Source organism: Terrapene carolina, unplaced genomic scaffold (assembly GCF_002925995.2).
Source record: "Terrapene carolina triunguis isolate 2854851 unplaced genomic scaffold, T_m_triunguis-2.0 Scaffold23, whole genome shotgun sequence".
Lineage (NCBI taxonomy): Eukaryota > Metazoa > Chordata > Testudines > Emydidae > Terrapene > Terrapene triunguis.
Genome location: NW_020664374.1, coordinates 29,539,367 through 29,555,503, shown reverse-complemented (window position 1 = coordinate 29,555,503; position 16,137 = coordinate 29,539,367). Strand labels below are relative to the sequence as shown.

General features: G+C 43.1%; 1 protein-coding gene across 1 annotated transcript in view; it reads left to right on the top strand.

Annotated features, from left to right (window-relative positions):
• LOC113406192 (cilia- and flagella-associated protein 47-like) overlaps window positions 1-16,137 on the top strand; it is a 691,445-nt gene that overhangs the window by 651,172 nt on the left and 24,136 nt on the right. The window contains exons 59-60 of the mRNA XM_029910955.1: window positions 662-823; window positions 9,863-10,031. Coding sequence (XP_029766815.1) covers window positions 662-823; window positions 9,863-10,031 — 331 coding nt within the window. The remainder of the gene's footprint in view (window positions 1-661; window positions 824-9,862; window positions 10,032-16,137) is intronic.

The following is a 16,137-nucleotide window of genomic DNA, read 5'->3' as shown; positions in this document are numbered from 1 at the left end:
AGTCACACTTCCATCTGACGGAGGGGCACAAACGCCAAATGTGAATGAATGCCATTGTGAACCTGTGTTCCAGGTGAAATGCTGTGCTTCATCTGGTTGGGTCCCCATAATCTTGTAGGCCCTGATGGGACTGCACCAATTTCACTGTTGTCGCTAGCCACTGTAGGGAGCCTAGGTGCCTAGCTCAGGGTTTGTGGATTCCACTGGCTGGCTAGGCACCCAAAAGTTAAGCATTGTAACACTCAGTGTTGTGACTCAGCGCTTATAGTCCCTCTGTGGATTGGGGCCCATATTCTTGCCACACCAGTGTAAATCTGGAGTAACTCCATTGCAGTATATGGAGTCACACCGTGTAAATAAAAGAATCAGGCCTCACAGCCGCACCAATTGTTTTGCCTCTGCATTAGGCCATTTCTTAGTAAAACTAACGTACAGCAAACAAGATGAGCTGGTTAGCTGACATTCCATTCCAAAGTAAGACTGATAATATGGTATACAGCGTAAAAAATTTACATTCCAATTTAGAGCCAACTGTATTTTCATTATGATACACTGCAATTTTGCAGAAACACAGACTTACTTTGCACTTTGGACAAGGATTTATTGACCTTATATTTCATTATGCCTTCCTTGTAATGATATTTTTAACTTAATTTTGAAGGAATTCAGCAACATTGGTGGTACGGTGCACTACAGGTGGTGTCTGGAAGTTTCCAATACTGTTACTTGCCACTGAGCCAGAAGTAGACGATGTCATCAATATTGAAGCAGCCGGCTTAAACAAAGAATCAGTGATTGGCTTTAGGCTTACAAGTCAGACAAGGTAATGCTCTCAAAGATAAAGCATATATCCAGGTTTTGAGGATTGGATTCATGCTCAGAAGAGAAATACATCAGACAGGATGGGTTTGGGCAAGAGGAGCAGTGTGAAGCGGGTGGATCTTGTGACATCAGTCACCATCCATTACCTCCAGTGTCCCTGTATGCAAGTGATGCAGTACACAAGTGCTGTCCTGAAGGTGTGATAGTGGAAGTAGAGGCATTCTACAACCATGGGGTAGGCTGCTGACCCTGAAGGATAAGCATGTGTGGGCTTGTTCCATGAGTTAGGATTTCTCCAGGGTTTGGCCCTAAAATGCTTGTGTGCATTAGAATGTATAGGGGGGAAATTTGCATGATACACCACTAAGGCATTTACATTACAGAATAATGATGGAACTGTGACCAAATATTTTTACTAAGACGAGGCTGTTTTAAAAAGCTGTATTATTTCCCTCAATTTGCACTGTTTGTGTTCCTTTTGCTTTTGTTATGTAAACAGTCAATAGCCCACTTCTAATATACTTTCTAATCTGATAAAGGAAATGAACTTTGACAATGATTTTTTTCATCTACAGCAACATTTTTCATAATGGTACGCATATAGTAATGTCGCCTTATAAGTCCCGCAGAAAATTATCAGTAGTAATCTGATTTTAAAATAATTAATTTCTGTGTTTATTACAATTGCATAACAGTATAGTATTAAAACACATACACCGCTACCTCGATATAACGCGACCCGATATAACACGAATTTGGATATAACGCAGTAAAGCAGTGCTCCGGGGGGGCAGAGCTGCGCACTCCGGTGGATCAAAGCAAGTTCAATATAACACGGTTTCACCTATAACGCGGTAAGATTTTTTGGCTCCCGAGGACAGCGTTATATCGAGGTAGAGGTGTATTAGTCCCTAATACAGTGCAAGAAGGTGATGTTCAACTATATGGTTTCCCTATGAATAATTTAATGTAAAATAATTTAAAACTATTGGGAAAAGCTTGAAGCAAAAGTATGAGGCTTACAATTTACATCAATAAGTGAGATTGCTTTTTTCCCTTTTGAATTTGCTTTTTTATTGCATGTCTAGTAAGTGTACTCAGTACACTGGCAGATAAGTGGATAGTTAACATACATAACAAATTTGTCATTGTAAGATCCCCAAAATAAAAAGATGACCTTGGCCCTTATTGATTTTTTTTTTTAAAAAGAGCTTACTTCCAAGAGCAGTACATCTGAGATGGACAGTTGTTCCAGCTTTTAGATGGCTGTCAGTGGTGATGATTCCTCAAGACACTTGAAAAGCCTCCTATCACAATGCTCAAGTTATCAGCTACAGTGGAATAGGTTGTTTTGGGAACAAAAGTGAAGCAATTGCTCTGGCAATGTTATAATCTGCTGGTAGGTGTATGATAGTAGTGAAGATACCTAATGTTCTTGAAAAAGGTATAATAAAGTCTGAATCATTACAGTTATATAAATGAAGGTGCCATGATGCAATACAGACTCTTTCCTTCAGAGAAACTATAACCTTGTTTAAAATGGAAAAGGATACCCGCCCCCACTCAGCCATGTTCAGTGAATGTTCCCAGTACTGTACTGCAAGCTATGTCAAAAATTGCTTTGAAAACCTCCAGCTTTGGGGGGGAGGCGGGTTGGTTTTGTTTTGTGGGTAGGTGTTGGAAAAAAAGGAGTTTATAATTTAGGAATAAAAAAAAAAGTGTCCAACTAAAATTTAGAATATAGCAACTTTCTTATTCAATATCAGATGTAATTTAATGCTTGTATAACTCAAATGACAGGTTAAAAAACATAAAATATAAAAAAAGGAATTAAAAGTTTTGTTTGAGAATCTTTCAGACCTTAACAGAGGAAATCGCCCAGTGACTTAATTAGAGTTTTGCTGGATTAGGATTTGCTAGCCCCAGCCCACAGAACATTTCTAGTATCTTTTTAAAATCAAAAAGCTTCTCATAGGACCAGATTTTGCCACCCTTACTAGCACTGACTAGTACCTTACTACACAAGTAGTACCACAGTGTTCAGTGGAATTACTCATGTGGTAAGATACTACTCATCATGAGTAAGGGAATAACATTGTACATCGAAGAAAATAGGGCTACTGACGGAATAAGGCACTACTCAGTATGATAAATCTGGCTACCACAAGTCAATAAATTCAGAATTTAAGTAGATCTGTTCAACTTGTTTGGGCTCAAACATATATATACTTCTTAAAAGAAGAAAATCCCATGCAGTATCTCCCAAAGACAAGTGTGTATATGTTCAGTTAGTATTGAAGTGTATAAGTGATTTTTTTTTTAAATGGAGATATCCTATCTCCTAGAACTGGAAGAGACCTTGAAAGGTCATTGAGTCCAGCCCCCTGCCTTCACTAGGCAGGACCAAGTACTGATTTTGCCCCAGATCCTTAAGTGGCCCCATCAAGGATTGAACTCACAACCCTGGGTTTAGCAGGCCAATGCTCTAACCACTGAGCTATTTCCCCCCCATTTCTAACTGTGGAAAAGAGCTAGAATTGAATTTAGGGTGAAACTGGGCGACAGAGCTGGCTGAAATGTCAGATTTCTGGTTCATTTTGTTCTGAATCACAACATGATGATTTTTTTCAAAATTTCATGACTGCTGAGTGGGCAGCCCTAGGAGTCTGGAAGCCGTCGGATCCCAGCCTGGGGCAGTCCACATAGTAGGGCTGCCCTGGAACAAGAGACCCTCGTTCCACAGGAAGGAAACTAGAACTCCTGACACTGCGGGCTTTGCCCTGCTGTTGCAGATCCTGGAAGATGTGGGTCCTCATCCTTAGGGCAATCCAAATGGCATTACACTCTGCCTCTGTGGCTCCTGGAGCTGCAGGAGAGATGGGGAGGCAGCGCCAGGGCTTTCTGCTTCAGCAGCACTTCAGGAAAGCTTCTGTCACTTTCAGGCAGCCTGGGAACCATCATTCCAATTTTCCTGATGGAAAATCCAAATTTTTCAGCAATACTGAAATTTTCTCTCAGAAAATCTTGGTTTTACAAAAAGGGCATTTTTTGACATAAAATCATTCCAGCAAAAAAATGTGCTACCAGCTCTACTGGGAAAGGATTCTTTAATGAGTAGGAAAGTAGGACAGGACTGGATGTGGCAGAGTTAGCTATATCAATCTAATTCTCAGAGATTTGCGTGATTATGGGTTCAAACTGGTTCTTACTTCACCTATCAGTTCACCCACCCCTGTTATGCAGAGTTAATTTGTTATAAAGGAGTTTCTTGGTCACAAAGGGCTATCCAAGGTTAATTTCAGTGCTGCCTAAAGAATGGTACACAGGACATTTTGGCTCTATGTTTGAGTCTGTCATTTGTTTCTCATTTTAAAAACTATACATTTTTCTATGCTTTTCAGACCTCTGAAGGGAAAAATGAAGCCTGTTTTACACTGTCAGCTTTGAAAAAATATTTCTGACTTTACTGCTGTATTTCACTAGAATTAGCAGCATGCCAGAATTATTTAATTATGTATGCTGCAAGCAAATTCATTTATTAAACGGTGTGTGTGTGTGTGCGCGCGCGTGTATATCTATATCTATATCTGTACACACACACACACACACACACACAAAAATGAGTTCTGGATTTTGATGTCATTCAATCTACTTCATGACAATTCTATGAAATTCTCCCAACAATCCAGAGATGTAATTAGAATATTTTAACTTGGTATTTTTCATGTAGTGCAGTTATAAAGTACAAATAGTGACTGAGCTCTTATTTTTTTCTTGAGTCTGTAGTTGACATAATGTAAATATTGATATTGGAACATTTAAAGCAGGGTCACCAAAAAAGGTTTATAATCATACTTTTTAGTAATGTGGTGTTTGGTGTTTAACATATTTAAGATGTAAGTTCATAAAGGAGTTGGAATAGGGGGAAGTAACTCACCAGTTGGCATATCTAGCTATCCTTACAACAAAAAATAAAAAGGAAATCTTACCTTAAAGAAGGTTTGAAAAATCCCAGATCTGCTTCTGTTTTCATAACATGGAGGCACCAAAGTCCTTTCCTCCCCTGACTCAGGTATTTCACCATGTAACCAGGCTTTTGACACTCTGCTTTTGGAGTTTTAAAGATTCTATATTTCCAAGGGTGCAGGGTCATCAGTGAAGTTAAAATCTCTTTTGGGTCTAAGGCACATGCCTTAGGGCAGGTCTTCACTACAGGGGGGGGGGTCGATTTAAGATACGCAAATTCAGCTACGCAAATAGCATAGCTGAATTCGACGTATCGGAGCCGACTTACCCCGCTGTGAGGACGGCGGCAAAATCGACCTCCGCGGCTCCCCATCGACGGCGCTTACTCCCACCTCCGCTGGTGGAGTAAGAGCGTCGATTCGGGGATCGATTGTCACGTCCCGATGAGACGCAATAATTCGATCCCTGAGAGATCGATTTCTACCCGCCGATTCAGGCGGGTAGTGTAGACCTAGCCTTAGAGTGATTGATTAAACCTAAGTTGCTTTCAGACAGGTACAAAATGTAATCAATTCTGATAAATGATGGAGACCTTATTATTCTCTCTATGTCATCATTTTGTTGAAAAGAGCCCATCATCTAACTTGTGCTTTTCAAATAAAACTTAGCTTTGTAGAATTTTATAATAGCTAATAAGGCTGCTTAAAAATGTGAATTTGGTAGTCTATTAGACCTCTGTTCAGAGTGCCCATCAGCAATGATATCATTATGAGCTTTACTTCTAGTAATTCAACTGTTGTTGAAACTATACCATAGCATTCACAAATTGCAAGCATTATTTTCCTGTGGAGTTAAATGTCTCTAAATAAGTAACATAGGTTACCCTTCTCTTACTAGAAAAAAAAAAAGTATATTTGGATCAAAACTCCTCTGACTTTCCCTGAAGACTCGGGTTTTCAAACTCAGCTTTCAGCCCCTGTAAATTCTGAGGAGAAACATGCTGTATATCAAAGGGCAGCAATCAATATGGAATGCTTCTCCTAAACTGAAGTGACAAAGAGTTACCTTACTGACAGGTTTAAGGAAGACTAGTGTAAATTTCACGGATATTTTGCAAAGGCCATAATATAATGAAGACTATGTTATACATTCAGGGCTGTAAAACAGGTACGGTGGGCCTAACAAGGATTTTTATAGACATTGCAGAAGGATCTCTTATTTCTTTGTATTGAGAACATAGATTTCTAGAATTCATTAAAACATCTATGTTTAGCAATTTCCAACATCAAGAATGATTTGAATACAAATTAGCATAAACTGCTACTTACAGAATAATCTAAGGATTAAACCAAAAGGTGGAAATACACAATAAAAACTGCATCTCACACTTGCTGGTACCATGGATTTATTTTCTAGTTGCTATTCCGTATTCGTTAAGAAGGGTGTTAACATTGGCTTGGTCATTAATATCTAACCTCGATTACTGTAGCCCGTGACAGTAATTATAAAACTCAAAGGCTGGAAGATATATTTGCACCTCTTCGTTCATAATGGGCTCTGACCTGGCATAGAAATCTACATTGAGATTTATTTCATGCATGTGTCTCTCCTGAAAACACCATATAGTAAGGACCTTATCTGACCAAGTCTGTGTGCGCCTTCCTTGGCTTAGGCACAGAAGCTCTTGGAGATATAAATGTACTGCCTCTTAGGGTATGTCTACTCTAGAAATGTAAGTCAACCTATTTAGGTCAACTTACAGCCACTGCGGTAATCACTGCGGTGGTGCATGTCCGCACTACCCTCGCTGGGTTGGTGGCTAGGGGCAGTGTCGGGAGCTGAGGGCCTGGTCTCTTAGCTCCGCTGGTAGCTCCCTGCCGGGAGCCCAGCTGCCCCACAGGCTCCCAGCGGGGGGCTTCCCCCCCTCCACTCCCTGTTCATCACCGGGAGTGGGAGAAGCCACTAGGGGCTTCTCACCCCCCTCCTGCCTGCACCCCACTGGGAGTGGGGGCAGCCTTATCAATTGGGAGGGGAGGGGAGGCCACCCGGGCTTCTTGCCCCAGCTCCCAGCCGGAAGCGGGTTCCAGCTGCCCAGCTCTCCAAAGGAGCAGGGGGCAGCTGGGCTTTCTTGTCAATTTCACGGCCGATGTAAGGAATGCAGTATCTACACAGACACTGCATTGCCCTAACTACACCGACATAAGCCTTAAACCTCTCTTGGAGGTGGAGTTATGTCGGTGTAGCAGGGCACTTACATCAGCAGGAGGAAGGCTGTAGTGTAGACACTGACATAATTAGGTCGAGACAAGCTGCCTTATGTCAACCTAACTGTGAAGTGTAGACCAGCCTTTAGTCTCTGCTGGCCTGGGAAATGGGAGGATGGTACTGAACCTGGAGCTCTTCTATGGTAACATGTTTCGCTAATAACAGAGCTGCTGGGCGAGTCCCATCTTAAATATTTAACTTAGTAGCTATGTTAAAGTTGATTATTAATTATATTGTAGGCTTTTGAGGGAAAGGATTGTGTCTTTTCATGTCCTATGTTAGTTGCCTGGCACAGTTTGGGTACTATAAAATGAACAACTATTCGCTTCTTTATAACTTATTAGAAGAAAAACACTATGTTCATTACCAAGAAAATCATTCACAAACCTTCTCATGAAAGGAGAACTATTCTTCAACAGCAGCACAATATAGCCCCACATAAATTCTACATGGATTCCTTAACATGGAGCATGCCATTTACCCAGGAAATGTGGGACATTTCCACAGAGGAAGGAACCACCATAAAATATTAAGTAGCTGAATTATGAATGAGAGATTTTCTTTTTAAAAGCTAGTTGTGCAAGGCAAAGTTGTTCCTGGGAATGAGAACCCATGAATACACCGATATTGACAACATCTCAAAGAAGAATTGTTCGACTGTTTAATTAAAATAGAATCATAGAATATCAGGGTTGGAAGGGACCTCAGGAGGTCATCTAGTCCAACCCCCTGCTCAAAGGAAGACCAATCCCCAGACAGATTTTTGCCCCAGATCCCTAAATGGCCCCCTCAAGGATGGAACTCACAATCCTGGGTTTAGCAGACCAATGCTCAAACCACTGAGCTATCCCTCCCTCAGTTTCACAAATTAAGATGTAGTTGCCTTAATCATGGCACATATAGTATTGTACTATGTCGTGTTTCAGGTTTGCTTGCCTTTTTTGGGAGGGTGGGCGGGGGGGTAGAAGGAAGAGGAGACAATAATGATATTCCCATTCCCCAGTTGTTTAATTGTTTCCTCTTCCTTCTTTAGCTATTCATAGGTAAGCTAATTTTTATTTAGAAAAAAGTCAAAAGCTATTCTGTGTTTTATCCCCTTTTCCCTCTCTCTTCACGTGTTATTTTTTTCACGTTTGCCCCTAGGCATAGAATGGCATTCCCTTTGTGGTCTGCCAGACACCATCATCTCCTCATTTAAATCCATTCTTAATGCTCTCACTTTCCCAGAGATAGTTGTGGGATAAATGGAATATGGGACATCAAGACTGGCATATTTGAAAGCATGGACAGGGCAAGGGCAGCCAGTGTGATAAGAGACCAGTTCAGGTAAATAGGGTGGGGAATGTTTATGCAGTGCCTTAAAGGCCAGGACAACAAATTCAAATTTCCTGATGGAAAAGAACATAAGAACAGCCACACTGGGTCAGACCAATGGTCCATCTAGCCCAGAATCCTGTCTTCCAACAGTGGCCAATGCCAGATGCTTCAGAGGGAATGAACAGAATGGGCAATCATCAAGAGGGAGCCAGCAAAGGTGGAAGATGCCATGAGACTGAAGGACACCAAAATGTTTGCAGCCACATTTGGGATGGACTGGAGGAGGCAATGAGGTTGTCATCAAAACCTATATCTGGAGGAGAAGGAGGAGATAGCAGTAATCAAGGTACAGAAGAAAGCTGTGGCTGTCATGACAGAGGAAGGGTCAGATCTTTTAAGCATTGTGGAAGAAGAAACGGCAAGATTTGGACACAAACAGGTGTAAGAAGAGAATGAGGAGCAGATGACGACCCCCAGGTTATCAGCCTAGATGACAGGCAGGATAGTGGAGTTGTCATCAATAACGAAAAGGAAGGAAGGAGAATTTTTGGGTGGGAAAAAGGAATCAAATTTCTACTACGTTAACACCAAGTTAATGATGAGATGTCCCTAACGAGATGTGAGAGGGAGTCTGCAATTTGGAATTGGAGAAAGGGAAACTATTATTTATCTTTTGTACTGCCCAACCATTATCCTTGTTGAAAATTAGACAGGATTTCCTCAAGAGCCTCTGTACTATACTGAAACTTGTTAGACAGCAAATCCTACAATAGCTGTAATAGAAAAAAAAACTCTCATATAAAGCCCCATCGCCATAGTGTCAGTGGAACAAGAGTCACTCTATCCAGGCATAGTTTATTTAACCCAGTTTTTAAAATGCTGCATTTAACGTATAAAACGTTTGTGTACAAAAGTATGGACGTAATTTGGGAAGAGGAGATAGGAAGGAGCGATTTTTCTCTGTCTTCCTTTCAAGGCACTTAGTATCCCTTCCCTATTTAACAACATCTGAACAGGTGGGAAGTTGCTTCACAGAAAGACTTGATCCTTACCCCTAGTTTACACACTAAATTTTATTAAACAAGGTTACCTTGTGGTCTTCATAGGGCATTGCTTTTGATAAAATGGGTTGATTAAAATCCTACTTACCATACATGCAACTCAACTGAAATCAGTGGGGGTTTTACATAAGTGAACCAAGCAGCTTTTGCTCCAACGTGGTAACCTATTGTTACTGGTACCTGGTAAAATGGGTTATTTTCATATTATACTAAGTTGAGCTGTCTTTACAGATCAGTTGTGTTTCCTTTTCCATTAAAGGGACAACAGTCCCATTATTATTCAGTATGCATCCCATAAGCTATCAAGTATCATGACTCACAGTTGCATGGTAGCATGCATGTCTACTGCAACAGGATACCTGCTATTTTTAAATAGAATTGCATAATGATCATATGTAATAGGCACAATATACTTTTACACTCTTTTTTAGGTATCCAGAACCATTCACTGCATACTTCCTGCCAGGCAGTGACCCAGAGTTTGTTGTATTGCCTCAAGCTGGGGAACTTCTTCCACTTGACACTGTTGGAACCCGTATAACCGTTGGATTCAAGCCAAGTATGTACAGCAAGAAGCATAAAGCAACTTTAGTAATTCAGGTGAGTCCTCTAAGAGTGAGTGGGCTTCCTGTATTATATTAATGGACCAAAGAAGTTTCTTTGTGAAGAAGTTTTAAAACAAGTCCGGCTCTGTTACTAAAGTTACCACTAGGGTTGCCAAATTTCTGATTGCAGAAAACCAAACACCCTTGCCCCGCCCCTTCTCCAAGGCCCTGCCCCACCCATTCCATCCTCCCTTGCTCTCTTTCACCAGGCTGGGGCAAGGTGTTGGGGTGCAGAAGGAGATGAGAGCTCCGGCTGGGGGTGCGGACTTTGGGGTGGAGCCAGGGATGAAGGGTGTGGGGTGCAGAAGGGGGCTCCAGGCTGGAGCTGAAGGGTTCGGAGTGTGGGAGGGGGCTTTAGGCTGGGGCAGGGTGTGACAGCTCTGGCTGGGGGTGCAGGCTCTGGTGTGGGGCCAGAAATGAGGGGTTCAGAGTGTGGGAGGGGGCTTAGGGCTGCGGCAGCAGGTTGACGTATGGAGGAGAGGTGAGGGCTCTTCCAGGAGCCGCATAGAACCAGGGCAGGCAGAGAGTCTGCCTTACCCCGCTGTGCTGCCGACTGGACTTTTAATGGCCCGGTCAATTGTGCTAACCGAAGCCGCCAGAGTCCCTTTTCGACTGGGCGTTCTGGCTGAAAACCAGACACCTGGCAACCCTATAGTTACCACTGTTAGAGAAATGACAAACAAAAATCTAGAAAATTAACTCATGGAACCTTTTAGAGGGGTTTCTTCGTAATAACATTCCTAGAAGTACATTCCCATCTAGATCCATCTACCCCAGGGATTGGCAACCTTTGGCCCGCGGCCCGCCAAGGAAAGCCCCTGGCAGGCCGGACTGGTTTGTTTACCTGCCGCGTCTGCAGGTTCGGCCGATTGCAGCACCCACTGGCCGCGGTTCACCGTCCCCGGCCAATGGGGGCTGCGGGAAGGGCGACCAGCACATCCCTCTGCCCGCACCGCTTCCCATGGCCAGTGGGAGCTGCGATCGGCCAAACCTGCAGACGCGGCAGGTAAACAAACCAGCCCGGCCCACCAGTGGATTTCCCTGATGGGCCAGGTGCCAAAGGTTGCCGATCCCTGATCTACCCCAACCTCACCCAGGTGACAGACTGCATGAGCAAAGGAATTTAACAGCACATCAAAAGGAAAGCAAATGATCAAGTTAATTTTTAGCTAGGTGAAAGCATGTGCTGTCATACAGGTGTAATATGTAAATTGTAAAAAACTGAAAATGGATGAGAACTTGAAAATTGGATGATTGAACCAGGTGATATTCTAAACAAAAAAGAGCTCACAACCATGCTTCTCGCTGTTTCCATTACTTCACAATGACTTCAGACAGAAGTGACAATCTTGGTATTTTATTATACAGATAGAGGGTGTGTGAGCAAGGGATAAAAAGGGCCTAAGTTTATGTATTCATATATAGGAGCAAGCGTCTGAAGGTTTCTCAACTTCCCAGGAATGGTGTTTTGAAACTCCTTACCAAATGCTGGCACAATTAGGCTACTAAATCACAAACTAATTAAACAGTTCTATAGCTAGAAAATAAGATGCTTAAAACCAAACAAGCTGAAAGGCAAATTACTGGATAAAAATATATGATATACTGGCTAAGATAATTACTACAGTTCACCTTAATTTGATCTTTCTGAGACAACTTGGAAAATGTTGAATAAAAATATGAATTCCAGAAAAATGTAAAGGTCCTAGATCCGTTATCCTAGTTTCCTTTTACCTGATTAGAGGTTTGATTCATTCATTCCTTTCACGTAAACAGAGTGGTGAGCTTTCTCTCTCTTGTTCTTTTGTAAAGAGAAAGGAATTTTGACTGAATTAGTTCTCTAGATTCTTTTATATTTAATAAGGTTTAAATAATGTTAATGTTATGTGACACAAATTGACAGAGGTCAGAAAATTCAAATATAAATGTCAGAACTCAATGCTTAATTCACATTTGTAGTCATTTTTGCATTTAAAAGCACCAGGCCAAATCCATCTTTGGTTTAACTTCTTTCACTGCAATGGAGTTGCACCAGGGATGAATTTGGTTCTTAATATTAGCTTCCTAACCCACCAGTCTCCTTTCCAAAAGTTCCTTATTTGGAACCCTGATTTTATACGTGATCTCTACATGATCAGTCTACTTTGTAACCAGCTGCGGAGGGCATGCACAAATGGCTACTTATTATTATTCTTTGGCTAATTACTATTTTTTTTAAAAAGTGCATTAAAGAGACTTTAAAATATATCTTATTTTACTTCAAAAATATGAGTGATAACTACTTTAAACAAAATTCCACAGTGATCCACCGACAATTTTAACAACCCCTAAATTACCAAAGCAAGCCCTCTAACATCTTTACATAGCTCATTAAGGTCCCACTCTTTTGTACTATGATCCCACACAGGTGGACTGTAATCCTTGAACTCAGTGGAGCCAGGTGTAGGGGTCTGCTCACACAGATCAGATTACAGGATCAGGACCTAAAGGTCCCACCCAGCGTAGTGAGCTCAACGAGTGTGTTGAGGGCTATTAATGCTTACAGGCTCAAGCATTTTCGGGCCCAGTTTTGCACCACTGAAATCAATGAGCTCTCTGACCTTTATGAGATGTCTGTACAGCATCTAATACAATGGACCCCTGCCTAATTTGGCCTTTAGGCATCAGGATATAGATGTTAAAATATGGAGGTGCTGGCAGCAACTCTGTCATGAAGGTTGAATTCCATTTTGCAATTGAAGATTGGATTCAATCATTTTGATTTATAGGAAAAATACAGCGTATTGTCAAACCTACAGCACGTACTCTGAGTACAGAATTAATTTTTTGAGAATTTACAAGTAAATCTGTGAATTAGTTCATGAAGTTAAAATTAATTAACAACTGGGTCCTTCACAAAATTTATCATCTGGCTCAGGCTCTTCTTTGTCCCAAACCATCTTAACTATGAAATAACAGACTCAAATTTTCCATATAGTTAAAGTTAAGGTTGCGAGTCTGTCACGGAGTCACTGTGACTTTCCATGACTTCTGCAGTCGCTGATGCTGGCTCAGGGGCTGCCCGAGCCACGCAGCCCCTGGGCCAGCAGCAGCAGTTTGGATGCGTGGGAGGGAGCTCAGGGCTAGGGGCAGGGGGTTGAGCGTGTGGGGAAGGCTTACCTCGGGGTGGGGGACTCCCCAGCTCTCACTGGCATGGCCCTGCAGCTCCTCCTAGGTGGAGGAGCCAGGGGGCTCCGCACACTGCCTGCGCCTGCAGGCCCCGCCCCCACAGCGCCCATTGGCTGCGGTTCCTGGCCAATGGGAGCTGCGCATCCAGCGCTTGTGGTGGGAGCAATGGGCAGAGCCCCCTGGCCCCTCTGTCACCTAGGAGCTGCAGGGACATGTGGAGCCAGGTAGGGAGCTCCTGCCAACCCTCCCCCCCAGCACCCGTGGTGCCCCCGAGTTTTAGTTAGGTGTATGTAGTGAATTTTTGTTTACTGCCCGTGACCTGTCCATGACTTTTTCTAAAAATACCCGGGACTTCAGAGGTAATTCTCTACCAACAGGAGTGGCGCCAGGGTTTTTGGCGCCCTAGGCGGGGGGTCCTTCTGCGCTCCCGGTCTTTGGGGCACTTCGGCGGCGGGTCCTGGAGCTAGTGGAGGACCCGCCGCAGAATTGCCGCCGAAGACCCAGAGCGCGGAAGGACCCCCCGCTGCTGAATTGCCGCCAAGGGCGGCAAAATGCCGCCCCCCAAATCCTGGCGCCCTAGGCGACCGCCTGGGTCGCCTAAATGGAAGTGCCAGCCCTGTCTACCAATCGCGATCCTTCCTATTGAGCTAATTTGCCCGCAACAGTTCTATTGGTTGTAAGGACCCAGTGTTATGAGGGAGACTGAACATGTATCAGGAGTCCCCATTGGTAGAGTAACTGGCCTGACTGTCATTCCACTGTGAAGGTTTCATGGCTGCATGGTAGTCCGGGCATTGGCAATTGAAAGGCACCTCATGCATACTGAAGTAGCACTGCCAGGAGAACTGAGCAAGGAACTCATAGGGTCCCTTTAAAACTCAGATGTTGGGACTCAGGTTCTGGGCTCTCTCTGCCCTCTCATCACATAGTGCCCTCTTCACTAAAACAGCCCTTGAAACCAATAAGTCAATTGTAAATTAAGGGCCAGACTCACCAGTACATTTCAGCTGCTTTGTACTGCTCTGATGAGACAAAGCAGTTGTGAATCCTGGTTAAATGGCTTGTTTGCTCAGGTTACTTTGGTCCACCAAGGAATATGCCCTTAAAAATTCAAATAAAAGAAAGTTACTTCAGTTTGACACCCCATATCTTAACAAAATTCAAAATATTACATGATAGCATTCTTTTTTGGGTTTCTTGTTTAGAATTAGTGCTCATGGTTATTGCATGGCATCACGACAGAGCAGCGTTAAGGTTGTTTGCGTGCCTGAATTGTTGTTGTTGTTTTTTTTTTCTTCTTAAAATGTTTTATTTTTTCAAGTGTACCCTTAACTCGGAATTTCTTCTATTTATAATACTTGGTTTTGGGATAATTACAACATCCTTGTATTTTTATTTATTTATTTTATATGTACTTTCAGACTTAAATCCATGGTAACTTTTTTCGGTCTGGGATTAATTAATAATAGTGAAATCTTTGACACTGACTTCAACGGGAGCAAGTTCATCATCTACATGACAAGTTCCTTTGCCATTGAAAATAATCCCAAAATAAACTATTATTTTTGTGATCCCTATTTCCCACTATTAATCAAGCTGCACCTCAACAAAGTAGTATCAAACTTTTTACCTCAATATACACACAGAGAATTTCAAGAATTTGAGCAGTGACTGCCTCAACATTGTCCCACTTCATTTCTCAAAAAATATTTCCTTTATACATGAACCTGGCCTTGAGCTCTTCACTCCTAGACAAAAATGGTCCAGGCTATGTAGTCATTTAAAACAAACTATGATCTTCAAATTGATGAAACACTAGCATAGACAAAGTATATTTGCTGGAGTTGCCATTAATTGTAGCTGGATGTATCTGCTACATTCAGAGTCAGGGAGGTTGTTAATGGGTTATGGTTATTCTGATATTATGTAAATCCTCTTCAGCCTGGCTGTAATAAACAGCTCTAACCCCCAGGCAACTGGCTATTCTGGGGTCGGTGTCTCTCTTAATCTCCTTGGTTGGAGCTGTTGCACTGTGTATAAATAATTAAATATTCACTGGGACACAGAGAGAGAGAGAGAGAGAGAGAAAACTGACTCTATAGCCCAATGGGTTTGGCTCTCATCTGGGATGTAGGTGACCCAGATTCAAGTCCCTGGACTGAATGAGGCAGATAGGAGACTTGAAGCTGAGGCGCCGGCATCTCTGGTGAGTGCCCTAACCACTGTATTATTGGCTATTCAAGGACACCCACAGGACCTGAGAAATTTTCCTGCAAACAAAGTTTTGGTTTTGATGCATTCACATTAAAAAAAAAAAAAAAAGTTTTGTTGAAAAATTCCTAACAAGCTCAAGGCAGCAGCTCTCGTGTTCACCTCTGGCTGTTTTTGCCAGTTTGGGTATGTCTACAGTACAATTAAAAACTTGCAGCTGCAGGGCCGGCTCCAGGCACCAGCCGAGCAAGCTCATGCTTGGGGCGGCAGATTCCAAAGGGCAGCATTCCGTCTAATCTTCTTCTTTTTTTTTTGCGCTTCACCGCTTTGGCCGCCCCTGCAGGTTTTTTCTTTTTGGTTTGCTGCTCCCGCCGCCCTGTAGGGGGCGGAGGAGGGGAGCGCCCTGTAGCAAGCCCGGCAGGGCAGCCCGCGTCCTTCCCTGCCTGCCGACCGGAGTGGCGTGGAGCCCTCCCGGCAGGCGGCGCAGCGGGAGGGGCCGCGTGGCAAGCGCCCCGCATAAGGAAGCCCTGGCCGCCCCCCTTCTCTCTCTCCCCTGCCCCCCGCTAGCCGGGGTGTGCACTCGGCTGCCTAGGGTCTGCAGGGCCAGGAGTCCCCCTGCACCCACGCTCCCGCCGCCCCACAGGTATTTTTTTTTTGGCTTTTGTTTTTTTGTTTTTTCTTTCCTCGTCGCTCCGGCAGGCCGGCCAGTTTGTTCCCCCCCC